The sequence below is a fragment of the Gopherus flavomarginatus genome, chromosome 24 (assembly GCF_025201925.1).
Source record: "Gopherus flavomarginatus isolate rGopFla2 chromosome 24, rGopFla2.mat.asm, whole genome shotgun sequence".
NCBI classification, from domain to species: Eukaryota; Metazoa; Chordata; order Testudines; family Testudinidae; genus Gopherus; species Gopherus flavomarginatus.
In genome coordinates, this window is record NC_066640.1 from 11,748,777 (window position 1) to 11,761,351 (window position 12,575).

A 12,575-nucleotide genomic window follows, 5' to 3' on the forward strand; every position below is an offset into this window, starting at 1 on the left:
TGGGGATAGGCTGACTGGCAGGGACTCTCCTTGGCTCCTGTGTACAGCACCTAGCACAAGAGTCCTTGATCCCTGATCAGAGCCCCCTGGCACCACTTCAAAACCAGCATGCGGGACAGAGTCTCCGTCCTGCGGCTGCACAGCCTACACCTGGACAAGGACCACCAAGATCCAGGCCAGGAACAACAGCTGGAGCAAGGGCTGCCCAAGAGCGGCTATTTGCTCTGGGTACCCATAGACAGGGCTGCCTTGGCAAAGACCTTACCTAGCCCCTTACCTCATAGAACACCACCTGCCCGTCCTGGGGGTGCCCCGGGGTCAGGAAAACCTCCTTGCTCTCCTCGTAAATCTCATCCACGCCGGGGGCTAAGTCTGCGGAGGCAGCAGAAAGAAACAGCCCTTAGACCTCTGGTGAGTGGCAGAGCTCCACGTTGCAGCCTGGCCACATCCCCAGGCTACCTCCATTTACCGCTGAGGTTCCCAGCCCCGCCCCCTGGGAGCCCTGCACTGGTTCAGCCAACCCTTGTGGTGCAACAACCTCCTGTTCATTGCAGGGCAGGGGATCAGGCTGGGGCCCTGCAGCTGGGGGGTTATTAGGGGAAGCTGAGAATCCCTAATCCAACAGGCCCCTCAGCTGCCTTGCAGCCTGCTCTTCTCTTGGGGTTTCTCCTGCTGTAGAAGACCCAACAAGATCTGGGCACCAGAGTGTCCTGGGCCTTCAACCTGGGGACGTCGTTCCTCCCCAGCCCGTCCCAAGCATCCTTCCTGTGAGAGAGCACAGCGCAGGCTTCTCACCAGCCAGGGCCCCCAACCTTCCCCTTCACCATCCATCCTCTCCAGCTTAGGGCAGGCGCGGAGCCTTTCAGAGCGCTGCTCCCTTCCCCTGGATTAGCCAACAGAGTCATGGCACTAACATCTTCTCCCAGCAACCCACCCCGTAAGCTGAGGCACAGGGGCAAGCTCCTAGCACTTGAAAGCCTAAGCAGGGCTAGAGAGGCTGGGGTTCGAATCCCGCTCTCCCGATGGGTGCTGACCTAGCATGGAAATCTCTCTACGTCTGAACGTAGGGGCGGGGTCACCAGAGTGTGAAGCCCAGACCAGGTCAAGAGCTAAGGGGAGCAAGGAGCGTAGGATGCATGGAGTGTAGGCAACCCAGTCACAGCTAGCATCTGGCACAGAAAGCCACTGGCCATTGAAGGGTGCAGCAGCGGGGACATGACACCAGTGAGCTCCCAGCAGGGAGGAGTTTTCCCCCCTCTCCCTTCTCCTACCTAAGATGCCCATGTCGTATTTGCCCTCCTTCTTGTCCTTCTCAATCAGGTGGTCGAAGGTATCAGTGAAGTACTGGAACAGCATGTTCTGCTTGTGCACCTCCAGGCCCAGGATGCGGTTCAGGAATTTGGTTATGGAGCAGTCTGCAATGGAGAGTGCAGCTCAGGGTAGGGAATCTGAGCAGCTCAGTGACAACTCCCCCTCCTCCCACCATCCCAGAGAGCTGGGGAGCACCTCTGCTTTCTCCAGGAGCCGGCAGGGCAACCCATTGGAAGCCAACACTGCCAGGGACCCCAGAGCTTGGCTGCTAGTCAGGCTGGGCCCTGCAGACGAAAGAGTAGCAAAGATGCTCTGCTTCTGCTGGCCAAGCACCTACAGAGCTTCCCTCCGGCTTCCCAAGTGCTGCATCTCGCGTCAGCTACAGGACAAGTCAGACGTGGGCCAGGAGGATGGCAGCAAACATGCGGTACGGTAACTGCGTCCCTTAGCCTGTCCTTCCACAGGGAGGAGAGGAAAGATTCCAGGCTTACCCTTCTCCACCGATACGTAGCCATATTTCATCTCCTTGCAGCAGATCCCGACCGAAATGAGACCTTGTTTCATTTCTAGAATGACAGAAGGGGAAGCACGTGCCTTGAAGGTTGGGAGCTGCCATGTGGCCTCCACCCCAATGCCACGAAGCCCCTTATCTCAGCAGTCCTGCTGCAGGGCTGCTACCCTGGCTTACTGAGATGGCCACTCCCCCGATGACAGAGAGGGCAATCTCCTGGCAAAGCCCTATTGCATTGAGGTGAAGTAGCTTTGGAGTCCCTTGTATTAAAAATGTGACGTATTACGGTGGGATGGCGTGTAACTTCTCTGGGGCGAGCCGTGACCAAGGTAAACCCTGGGAAGCGTCAGGAGCATCAAGGGACTATTGGAAACAAACGTGCTAGACAAGAATGAACTGTGGGGACAAACAAGTAAAGTGGGTTTCCCACCCCCTGCCCTTTTGGTACTACCCCCCGAAGAGACAGCCATTGTCTAAAGATCACCTGTTACATGAGGACAAGATCAAAGGCCCAAGCCGCATAAAGGAGCAGGCTGATCTGCGCAGTCTGTGTGCTTGTTCTGAGCTAACTTGAAAATCCCCTGTGTGGGGCTGGAAGGACCGACTCCTACCAGTGGGAGTTGGGGTGATCTCTGGTAAACCTATTAGCAGGCGTGCAAGTTCTTTTGCCACGTTAAATTATCTTCTCTGTTGTGCTTTCACCTTAAGGATAAATGTGCTTGCTCAGAAAGGGTGAGATGGTATTTGCTAACCGGGAGCCACTACGCTGTTTATAGCCTCTCAGGGGAAGGCAAAGCAGGCCTGCCTAGGCAGTCCGACTTGCTGGGAAATTCACAGCGTAGGCAGGAAACTATGCAGCTTGGATATACCCCAGTCAGGAGGGAGAGAGGCACAAGTCTCCACCCAAGAGAGGTAGCAGCAAGGAGCCTAAAGCGGGTGCCTTTACTGGCTCACGAGGGGGAAATACAGGTGCAGTTGCCCTGAACTGTGACACCTCAGTAAGAAAAGATCCCACCTCTGCATTCTCCCACGCCTGGCTCACCCCACTGCCTCACTTACTACGGAGTGCTGCCCCTCTCCCCGCTTCTGTCTCTAGCTGTCCATGTCAGCTTGTTGTTGGCCCCTTTGTTGTCTTCTCCCCCCAGGAGGTGGGCAGTGAATGGCTCCGCGTGCCCGCTCCAGCGTTCCTGGCAGTGATCTATCCCTACCACAAACTAACTGAGCCAGCAAGAAGCATTTTCAAGTAGAAACCCCAGTTAATGTTCTCACCTTGAAAAAATTCAGCCTCTCGTTCCTGGTAATACTTGGGCAGAGGCACTTTGCTCTTAGTCTGGTTGAGGATGGTGGTGAGGACCCTGTCTAGCGCTCTGGTCCCGTACTGTGGAAAGGAGAGAACAGTCACATGGGGGTGGGGAGCAGCTCTGTCCTCTGATCTCCACCCCTGAAGTGTGTAGTGAGAAGGGATCTGGGATGCTGCTTTCCCCAGCAATGGGTGGGAAGCACGTAGACATCGTGGCAGATGCTGAAGTAAATGCAGCCACCAACGACACGTCCATCAAGAACCTGATGGATAACTGACGTGTTCGGGTACAGACCCAAGTCAGGTAGCTGGTCTCACCCATGAGTCTTCTTCCAGCCCTATGAGAGGCAAGGCCTAAGCACAGGAGGGAGAGGCAGTGTGCCCTAGTGGATGGGATACTGGACTGGGACTCAGGTGACCTGGGTTCTCTTGCTAGATCTACTACTGGTTTGCTGGGTGAACTTGGGCAAGTCACCCCCGGTATGTGCCTCAGTTTCCCCACCTGTAAAATGGGAATAATACTGACCTCCCTTGGAAAATGCTTTGAGATCTGCTGATTAAAAGCATTACATAAGAGCTGGGTATTACTATTATTGGGAACTTATGAGGTCCTGGCCCTAACCCAAATTCCTTTCTGCATGTAGGCAAGTCATGCAGCATCTCTGCCTCAGTTTCCCTGTACATAAGACCAGAATACACCTCTCCCCTTCCTGCAGCGTGTTATGAGGACTGAGTTCTCTAAAGCTCTCTTTTATGCTCTCCGTATGTTTGTATTTTGTGCCAAAACCAAGAGCTTTGTTCCCAGGGCTCTCAAGACCAGATGCCTAACCTCCATGACCTGTGAACCCCAGCACTGGCTCTGGCCATGCTCAGTGCCCTACCAAAGGAGTGTGCTGGTTATTTTAAGCTTGCTAAACGACTATGCAGAATCGCTAACGGTCACCTTATTCTCAAAGTTGTACTTGCTGAGGTCTCTGGATTCAGTGGCTCTTCTATCTCCGTGAGTTAAGGCACCCTGGAAGAAGAGACAAAGCACACAGCTGTTCAGAAAGGCTGGGGAAGAGACTCACTGGGAAAAGCAACTGCATCCATAACGAAGCTCAGTGAACCCCTGGTTAAGGCCTGACGCCTAAGGCGACCTCATGTTAGAGGGCTGTATCTGATCAGCCTCAACAGCAAGCGCCAGGATTGGAGATTATCACAAGCCAGCTCTGGTGTCTGGAAAATGCCACTTTTTTTCCAGATATTGGAGCCATCTTGTGCCACATGGCTGCCGTGTGAGATACGATGTTCAACCTAAACACAGTGATTAGATTACATGCCACCTATATTTTCATATGTAGGTTTCTCCCTCAATTTGAGCAAATAATCAGGGAGGGATGGTTTAAAAGCAGAGCAAGTTTCACCAGAAGTTGGTACATAGAAATACTACGGGAAGACAGCGAGGTGCTAGTATATTAACACTCAGAGACACTCATGGATTCATTAGAAATGATGAAACACTGAACTGAGATAATGATAGTGTATGGTCATTAAAGAGTCTATTTCCTTCCTGGAAAAGAATGGGTGTTAACTCCTGCCTGTTGGGAAATTCCATCAACCCGATTGACACTCTGCCTCCCCAAAATTCCCCTGCCATCCCAATTACGTAGAGTACTCTTCACTTCCTCTTCTGTAGGCTGTTAAACAGCTTCCTTGTTTCGCAGCAGAGGTGGCTGCACGTCAGCCCAGGGTGACACAATCCCTCATCTGAGTTCTATTTGGGACCAGAGGTGACCCAGAAGCAGAGTCACTCAGAAATGTTCAGAGCCAGCCTGGGTTTTATTTCCATCCATCCTCCGGGGCACTTACAAGGCTCTCCAAGCGTTTCGCGACAATGGACGCGAACCTCCTCTCCCCAGCCAGTTCAGAGATAAGGAAGACGTACTCCGGAGCGGAGACCTGGTTCGATCGGTGTGTTCGACCTGGAGAGAGATGGGGGGGAATGACGTGGAAGTTGACACGATCATGGGAACAGCTGCTGAGAAGCAAGTGGGGAACACAGACAAACAAGGCAGCTTCCCTTAGAACACCTTTCGGTTTTGAAACCAAACCCAACGCTTCTCTTCTGGGGAAGGGGGACATAGTTTCTCGCATCGGCTTTGTGCTGCCAGACCTTCCCACCTGGCACTGCCAGAGCAGGGCTGCTGCCCTGACCTCTCCAGGATCACAACAAGGTGGCCAGTCACAAAAATCACTCAAGTTTTAAAATGGAGCTGTACATTCATATCCTCTACTGCTCTTGTGATGAGAGGCTGCTTCACCTCAGGCACAGAGCATGGTCCGGTGCCATGCTAGCTTCACACACACACAGCTCTGCCGATGCATCCCAATCCTGGATGCACCATGAGCTGACACTCCAGTCCAGCCCTTCACTTCCCCCTACATATGAGCAGCACCCCTAGTGATTCCAGTCTGGAGCCTTTCAAAGGTTCTTTGGCATTGACAAGTGTCCCCTAGGCACCAAGATGAGACCCAGAACAGGATCTGGAGGGAGCAGCCAGTGCACCAGCCCAGTGCTGTCCCACAGATAAGCTACCCCTCCCCCTTTATCAACTACACCCCACTCCTACCCCAAGGCAGCTCTGCACCTTTCCCTAAAGGAAACTTGATCACAGCTGCCTCATGCCTGGCCTGGTCCTGGCAAGCTGCATGAGCCTCATGTTTCTGGGGCCAGCCCTTTGTGCCACTGGGCTCCCTGTGGCTCCAGAACAAGGCCAGGAGGGTATTTCGTTTGCAGGGCTGAACTACACCCCACAGCCAATGAGCAGAGGGAGAAAGTGACTGAGAATGTTTGGCGCTCACCAAACTGCTGTATGGCTCGGTCTGCACTCCAGGGCAGTTCCAGTGTCATGTGGACCCGGCGCTTTTGGTTCCTCACCCGCCTGTCTGCTTGGAGAGAGATCCCTGAGCTGGAGGCCTCTGAGATTATTGCTACGAGCTGAGAGAGACACAGCAGGAGTGAGGAGATGCAATGGTATTCCCAGAGATCTGGGAGAATGGCTACATGGAAAGCGTTCAGGGGCACACCCAGAGAAATCCCAGAACACAGTCCGTCCTGATCCACAGAAGGCTCCCTGCCTCCGTGTCACTTCCCAGCAGGTCAAGCCGGCACAATTCATATTCGTTTTATGGGCCTGAGGGGTTGGCACAGCTGTCTAGTGCTCTGCCCTACTCATGAGAGATCCATATCCTTGGCCTCCATCCTAGGTGTTCAGCAGGGTGTTCAGAGCCTGGGGCAGGCAATCCCACACGACAGTCTGCAGTGCCCCCTCTGGCTACTGCAAGAGCAGCATTTCTAGGTTCTACAGTCACACCCAGCTCTTCTCTGGAAAGCGAATGGTCAAGTGCCAGGCTTCCAGGGTGAAGCACAAAGGGACTGACGGAGACAGGCACACACATCTGGGGCGAGGCAGTGACCGCAAGGTCCCATCATATGTCTGGGGCAGCCGCCCATAGGGACCCATGGGGAAAAACTGGGGGGTGCTCTGCACTCACCGGCAGCTCCCCGCCCTGCCCCAGCTCACCTCTCCCTCCTCTCCTGAGCATGCTGCAGCTCCCCTTCTCTCCCCTCCCTCCCAGTGCTTCCCACCACAAAACAGCTGATTAGCAGCGGCAAGTGCTGAGAGGGAGAAGGGAGGAGAGGGAATGCAGTGCACTAGGGGAAGAGGCAGGGCTGGTGCGGGGATTTGGGGAAGGGGTCCAATAGGAGCAGGGAGGGGGTGGAGTGGGGCGGGGACTTTGAGGAAGGGGTTGGGAGGGGGCGGGGCAGGGGCAGGAGGGGTGGAGGTGGGGCGGGAGGGGGCGAGCACCCACCAGCGCCTGGGAAAGTTGGCACCTATGCAGCCATCCACAAGCGCACTATGCCAATCCATAGCTTCGCCAGTGTGCAGCTGCAGGGGCCTCTGGTTCAGAGCCTCACTCACCTTTTCCCCACTCATAAAACGCTCCTTCTCCTTCAGGTTAACGTGGTCTATGGAGAGGCCCTGCTCAGCCCGGGACTCATACATGATGGAGCCGTCAGGTCTGCTCACCACCCGGCCTTTCCGGCCAGTCATCTTCATGGCCCACCAGGGAAGAAAGAGGTCGTTAATGAGAGACAGACAGACAGACAGAGTGGGGGCGCAAGGGTGAAATGGAGCATTTGGGAAGTAAATGTTACAGCAGACACATGAGAAGGGGTCTATACTGGCCAGACCTGGAGCAATAAACTGCTTCCGAAGGGAATTTTTGCCCTGGAGACTATTTTTTACAATTAGGGAAACTGCGGCAGTGAAGTAACTAGTCCAGGAGCACAGTAAATAAGTAGTAGGGAGTCCCAGCCAGTCCTGGTTGGAAAGAAGGGGGTTACACTCCAAGGCCTCAAGGCGAGGAAAATATTGCAAAAAGCATAACAGGGTGAGGATCCCTCAGAGAGCTGCTCCTACCCCACCATCACACACTGGTCAGGGACTGTCAGGAACTAGGGCCATGTCTACATGTCCCAATGCAGCTGCGTTGCTGTAAGATCTCTCGCAGAGCCACCCTGTGCAGACAGGGGAGAGCTCTCCTTTTGACATCATTTAACCACGAGCGGAGTAGCTGTCGGTAGGAGAGCTGTGGACACCAGTGCTTCTGTCAGCGAAACTCATGTCACTCAAGGGGGTGGTTTTTTCACACCCGAGCGACATAAGTGTTGCCGATGTAAGGAGTAGCGTAGTCATGGCCTTAGTCCGCAGGAGCTACAATGTTAGCCAGCGGCTGCCCGCTCAGCTGTGAACCACAGAGCCCAGATGTGCCCGTGGGGCTGGGAGCACAACTCAACCTCTCCAAGGGCTGGCCTTATGGCACCCTCTAGTGGTTACAGCCATGAACAGCGGTTGAGCTACTGAGCCCAATGACCAGGCGACCATAACACAACATACCTCTGCCACGTACTCCGGGCCCCCAAAGTGATTAATCAGCTCATCCAAGGTATTGAGAGGTAGCTCTTTTCCCAGTGCTTTTACTTTTGATAGGAGGTCCTGTTTCATTTTCTCCACGTGTTCTAGCACTCCTGGGCCATGCACATTGTTCTGGGACCCGGGCAAGTGCAAAATGCCTGCAATGTTGAAAGGCAGGTGCTTGGAATCCGGCCAGGGGATGGCAAGGACACAGCAGCCACAGAGCTTGGGACCAGTGTGAAGAACCAGCATAGAGCGACCCAGATTGAGGCTCAAGAGTGGAGGGGTCTGATTGAGAGAGTTAGGACTGCTGCTGGGCGTGTGCTGATGAGTGCGCAGCAGGACAGATCTCTCATGCAGGCTGGTATTCCACACTCCACCCCACCCCTCAACTCTGACCACAACTAGGTATAAATCAGCTACAAGCCAATCGTTCTATTATAGAAATGTCAGTTTGCTTTTACCATGGGAGTGGGGGCAACGCCACTTGGGCACTGCAGGATAGCCAAGCAAGTCTGTGTTAGCCTGGAACAACATGGAGTGGAGGAAGTCTGCAGGTACCATTTCCTCAACCTCCCTAAAGAGACACAAGGAATGGCTCTGAGCTGGTGGGTGCGACAGCCGGCCAATCCCTGCCAAGGAAGCATGGCCACTCCCACACATAACAGGACCCTCACTGTCCCTGGGGAGACACCATGAGAGGCGCCTGTATCAGATTTCCAGCGCCGCTGTCCCATGTGGGATGCTAAGCAAAGCCAGGGTCACATCCATTTGGAATGTTATTCCGCACATGTACAAGACCAAGATAAGCCCGGACCCTTGTCCCCTGACCTCCCCCAGATGCCTGGCTTGTCCCTGGCCTGGGAATGGATTAAGCCCAGCTCACCAGCCTGGCTCACCTCTGTCTTCGGATGCAAAGCCATTGTAGGTGTGTTCAACAAAGATGACGTCGTCGTTGTCGAACAGGGACTCTGGGGAGGAGTTGAAGTCGCTGTCCAGCCCCACCTCCGAATCAGTGCTGCTGTCGTCGCTGATCTTGATCACACCCGCCATGTCGTACATGCCTTTCAGGGCCTTCACACAGCGGCCTTTCTGCTTCCCTGTGAGGGAGAGTGAGCCACATCAATGTGGGGGGAAGGGGGCCCACAGAGCAGCAAGCACTGGCTCAGAGAAGGGAGGAGAGGTCACAAGGGAGCTAAGGTTGCCCCAAGCGAAAGGCAGATCAGAGAGAGGGGCAGAGGTTTGGGCATGGGGGAAAAAGAGAGAGAGGAAGAATGAGCCAGTCTTTTACCAAGGCTGAAGACGGCCACATGGCAATGTGCAAACTGCACCTTGCTCTCACCTGGTCATGTGTTAGCAAAGCAGAATTGCAGCTACTATCCTCTTCTCCCCTTGTGGGGAAAGAACCCACAGGCTTAGCTATCCCCAAAGGAAAATCTTTAGGCAAAGAGAGGGGCTGGTGCATTGGTGTTTCAGGAAGGAAAACCAGTCGCATCAGGACTGAATTCCCAGCACAGTGAGAAATGCCCCAGCCATGCAAGACGTTACCGAGCCGTTGGTCTCAGCGGGGAGGGAACCCCAGCAGCTGCTGCCCACGCAGCAGTTTGCCTAGGCAATCTCTGTAAATCAGCCTTTACCACTCTCTCCTCTTCCCTCTTTTGCCATATCCCACTTCCCACATGTCACCATGGGCATGAGAGCTAGGGTCCAACCTGCTTGAAAAGGAACCCAGCACAGAGGGCACACAGGTGGTACAGGAGACAGTTCTTACCTGCAGCCGCAGCTAGGAACAGGGTAGATAACTGAGTATTTTCCAGGGCACCTGCCACCCTATATGTAAGGGGCAGAGGAGAAAAACCCCTTGCTGCAAGAGGGCCTCAGATGTGCAGCTGGGAGTCTAGCAAAATCTGCCTGTCAGTCTAGCAGTCTGCATTGCAGGGGGAAAGGGCATGGCTACTGGGCAATCCCAGGGGCGAGGAAGTGATTTGGTGGAAGGGAGGTGAGTTGCGGGGGGGAAAGATGACATGGAGAGCTGTAACTAGCGACATGCCTAGGGTGAGAGACCGTAGCAAGGGATCTAAGGGAGGGCAAACCCAAACCAAGGCAAAGCATGAAGTGGGGAAGGGAAAAGGAGACGAAAAGGCTGAGTAGCTGGGGCGAGGCAGAAAGGCAGGAGGTCAGACGTTGGGCGGTGGAAGGCGGTCTTACGTTTTCTTTTAATGCCAGTTCCTTTTTCTCTCTTTCTTTTGGTTGAAGGAAAGTGCTTCTGAATTAGTGATAGAAAGACGCCTCTGAAAGTAAGATGCAAAATTTATTCTAGCTACCAGGAGTAGGAACATCTACTGGTTATAATGTATCAATGGGTATTTAAGAGATCGACATATTTAATGGGAAAATGGGCTAAACCAAGCATTCTCTGTTAGTGAATCTGAACAATTATCAATTAGTACAGCTTGGATCTAAGGAATCATGGCAACTCGAATGGAGAGGAGGAGGCTGCATTTCACCAGAGGGTTCTGATGGCAAACTGCGTGAGTGAAACAAGAGAGCTTGGCTTGCTCCAGCAGGACCTCAGCCTTACAGTATGGACACGGAGTGAATGCTGTGGTGAGAAATGCTCTCTGCTTTAGACTGCCTGCTACTCCTGCTGAACGGACCTGTTGCAATATAAACACAAAATGCCACGGGCATCGCGCTGCCATGGGACAGGCCAAAACAGCACAAACATCAGAGTAACTAAGAGCAAGGTTTAAGTGTGACGCTCTCTATGTTTGGAAGTTGTTACTGCAAAATCCAGTATGTTCCAACATCCAACATCTTCTCTGGGTGTTATGTGGGCTAGCGGTTCCAACCCTGCACCGTGTAACTGACCTGCCTGAAATGGCGGAGACTCTGGGTCACGGCTGTCTAACGAACGTGCTTTGATTAACCTAAAGCTGAACTACTTGCCTGCAAGGTAAAGGCCAGTGACAAAACATGAACACACTCTGGGTCTAGGTGCATGGAAAAATCAGAAGAGGTGGAAATCAAATGGATGCTTTTGTGGGCTGTACTGAAGACAAAAGAGTAAATGCTTCAATGCTGGCTGGACTGGGAGGGACTGGGCCCATGTGCAATGAGGAGGCAGCGCTGAATGAGCTTGGGCTGAAACAAATGTTGAAAGCGACAGCTGAGAGGTATGGGCATGATTCCCACTGCTGTGAGATGGGGTATTTGGGGAATAGAGGAGGGGCTCTCAGATCAGAGTGGGAGTTAAACAATAGCTATTATGCAGTACTGGAAAGGCCCTTTGCCCTCAGTGCTGGACTGGCTCTGGGTACAGAGCTGAGACGCAGAGAAGGCTGAGAGTCACTTTGCTTGCTTCAAGCCAGGATTCAGGTTCTGAGTCTCCTTGCCATGAAATCCAGCTTGCCATCCTTCTGACCATCTGTGTTTTCTCCTTCTCCTCCACTGGGATCCCCATTAACAAAGATTTATAGACTCCCTTGCACAAACAGCAAGCAGTCCTTCCCTCCTTGTTTTGTCAGCAACTGCTCCATTGCAAACACACTCCCCTAAGAACATCCCTGCCCCCATTGCTGAAAGGCTTCAGAACCAGGAAGTTGCCATAGGACACTGCGAAGCAGGCACATTAGGAGATGGCACTGCCCCGCAAGTAAACACCTGCCCCACAGGAGGGGACAGAGCAGGCCAGCACAAGTGGTCACTAACAGCACTGCCTTTGAACAAGGAGTCAGAAGGGACCACTCTGATCCTCTACTACAGCGGTTCTCAAATGTTTGTACTGGTGACCCCTTTCACACAGCAAGTCTCTGAGTGCGACCCTCCTTATAAATTAAGAACACTTTTTTATATATTTAACACCATTATAAATCCTGGAGGCAAAGCGGGGTTTGGAGTGGAGGCTGACAGCTCACGATCCCCCATGTAATAACCTCGCGACCCCTTGAGGTGTCCCAACCCCCAGCTCTACTACGACCTCTTCTGGCCTGTGTTAGGCAGATGTCCAACTCAAGTCAGAAATAAATTTAGCTGTTGGAGCCTGACTTGCTTCAATTCTACAGCAGCTAACAAGCGAGTATTTGCTCTGGGGGAGTGGGATCGTATCTAGACCAGTGCCCCTGGCGTGGCATCGGCCAAAACTGAGATACCCTGGAAGAGCAGGGATGCTTGGCACTTCGATAGCTCACACCAAGTCTAGCTTGCTCCAGTTGTTTTCATCAGCAATAAAAACTGATGCAAACAAAAACAATCTAACAGCAGCCCTGCTGATTGCACAGGCCCGAAAGAAACGTAACTCACCTGGGTCTTATCCCAGCCAGGCAGCTTGGCTTCCTGCCACCTGATGTGCAGAGGCAGCTGGGTTCATGGAAAAGGGATCATCTTCAAAAGCACCTAAGTGAGTTAGGTGCCTAAGTCTCATTGAAAGCCAAGGATTAGGCTTCTGCAGTGCCCAGGATACTTTGGAAAATGGGACTCGGTGCTTTTTAAG

At 53.2% G+C, this 12,575-nt stretch overlaps 1 protein-coding gene across 5 annotated transcripts in view; it reads right to left on the reverse strand.

The window, feature by feature from the left end:
• SBNO2 (strawberry notch homolog 2) overlaps window positions 1-12,575 on the reverse strand; it is a 111,684-nt gene that overhangs the window by 7,656 nt on the left and 91,453 nt on the right. For all 5 annotated transcript variants that reach the window (XM_050933869.1, XM_050933866.1, XM_050933868.1 and 2 more), the window contains 11 exons: window positions 10,292-10,374; window positions 8,983-9,183; window positions 8,066-8,241; window positions 7,088-7,219; window positions 5,967-6,102; window positions 4,974-5,086; window positions 4,066-4,137; window positions 3,092-3,200; window positions 1,803-1,877; window positions 1,272-1,415; window positions 278-372 (listed from right to left, as the gene is read on the reverse strand). In XM_050933869.1, coding sequence (XP_050789826.1) covers window positions 278-372; window positions 1,272-1,415; window positions 1,803-1,877; window positions 3,092-3,200; window positions 4,066-4,137; window positions 4,974-5,086; window positions 5,967-6,102; window positions 7,088-7,219; window positions 8,066-8,241; window positions 8,983-9,183; window positions 10,292-10,374 — 1,336 coding nt within the window. The remainder of the gene's footprint in view (window positions 1-277; window positions 373-1,271; window positions 1,416-1,802; window positions 1,878-3,091; window positions 3,201-4,065; window positions 4,138-4,973; window positions 5,087-5,966; window positions 6,103-7,087; window positions 7,220-8,065; window positions 8,242-8,982; window positions 9,184-10,291; window positions 10,375-12,575) is intronic.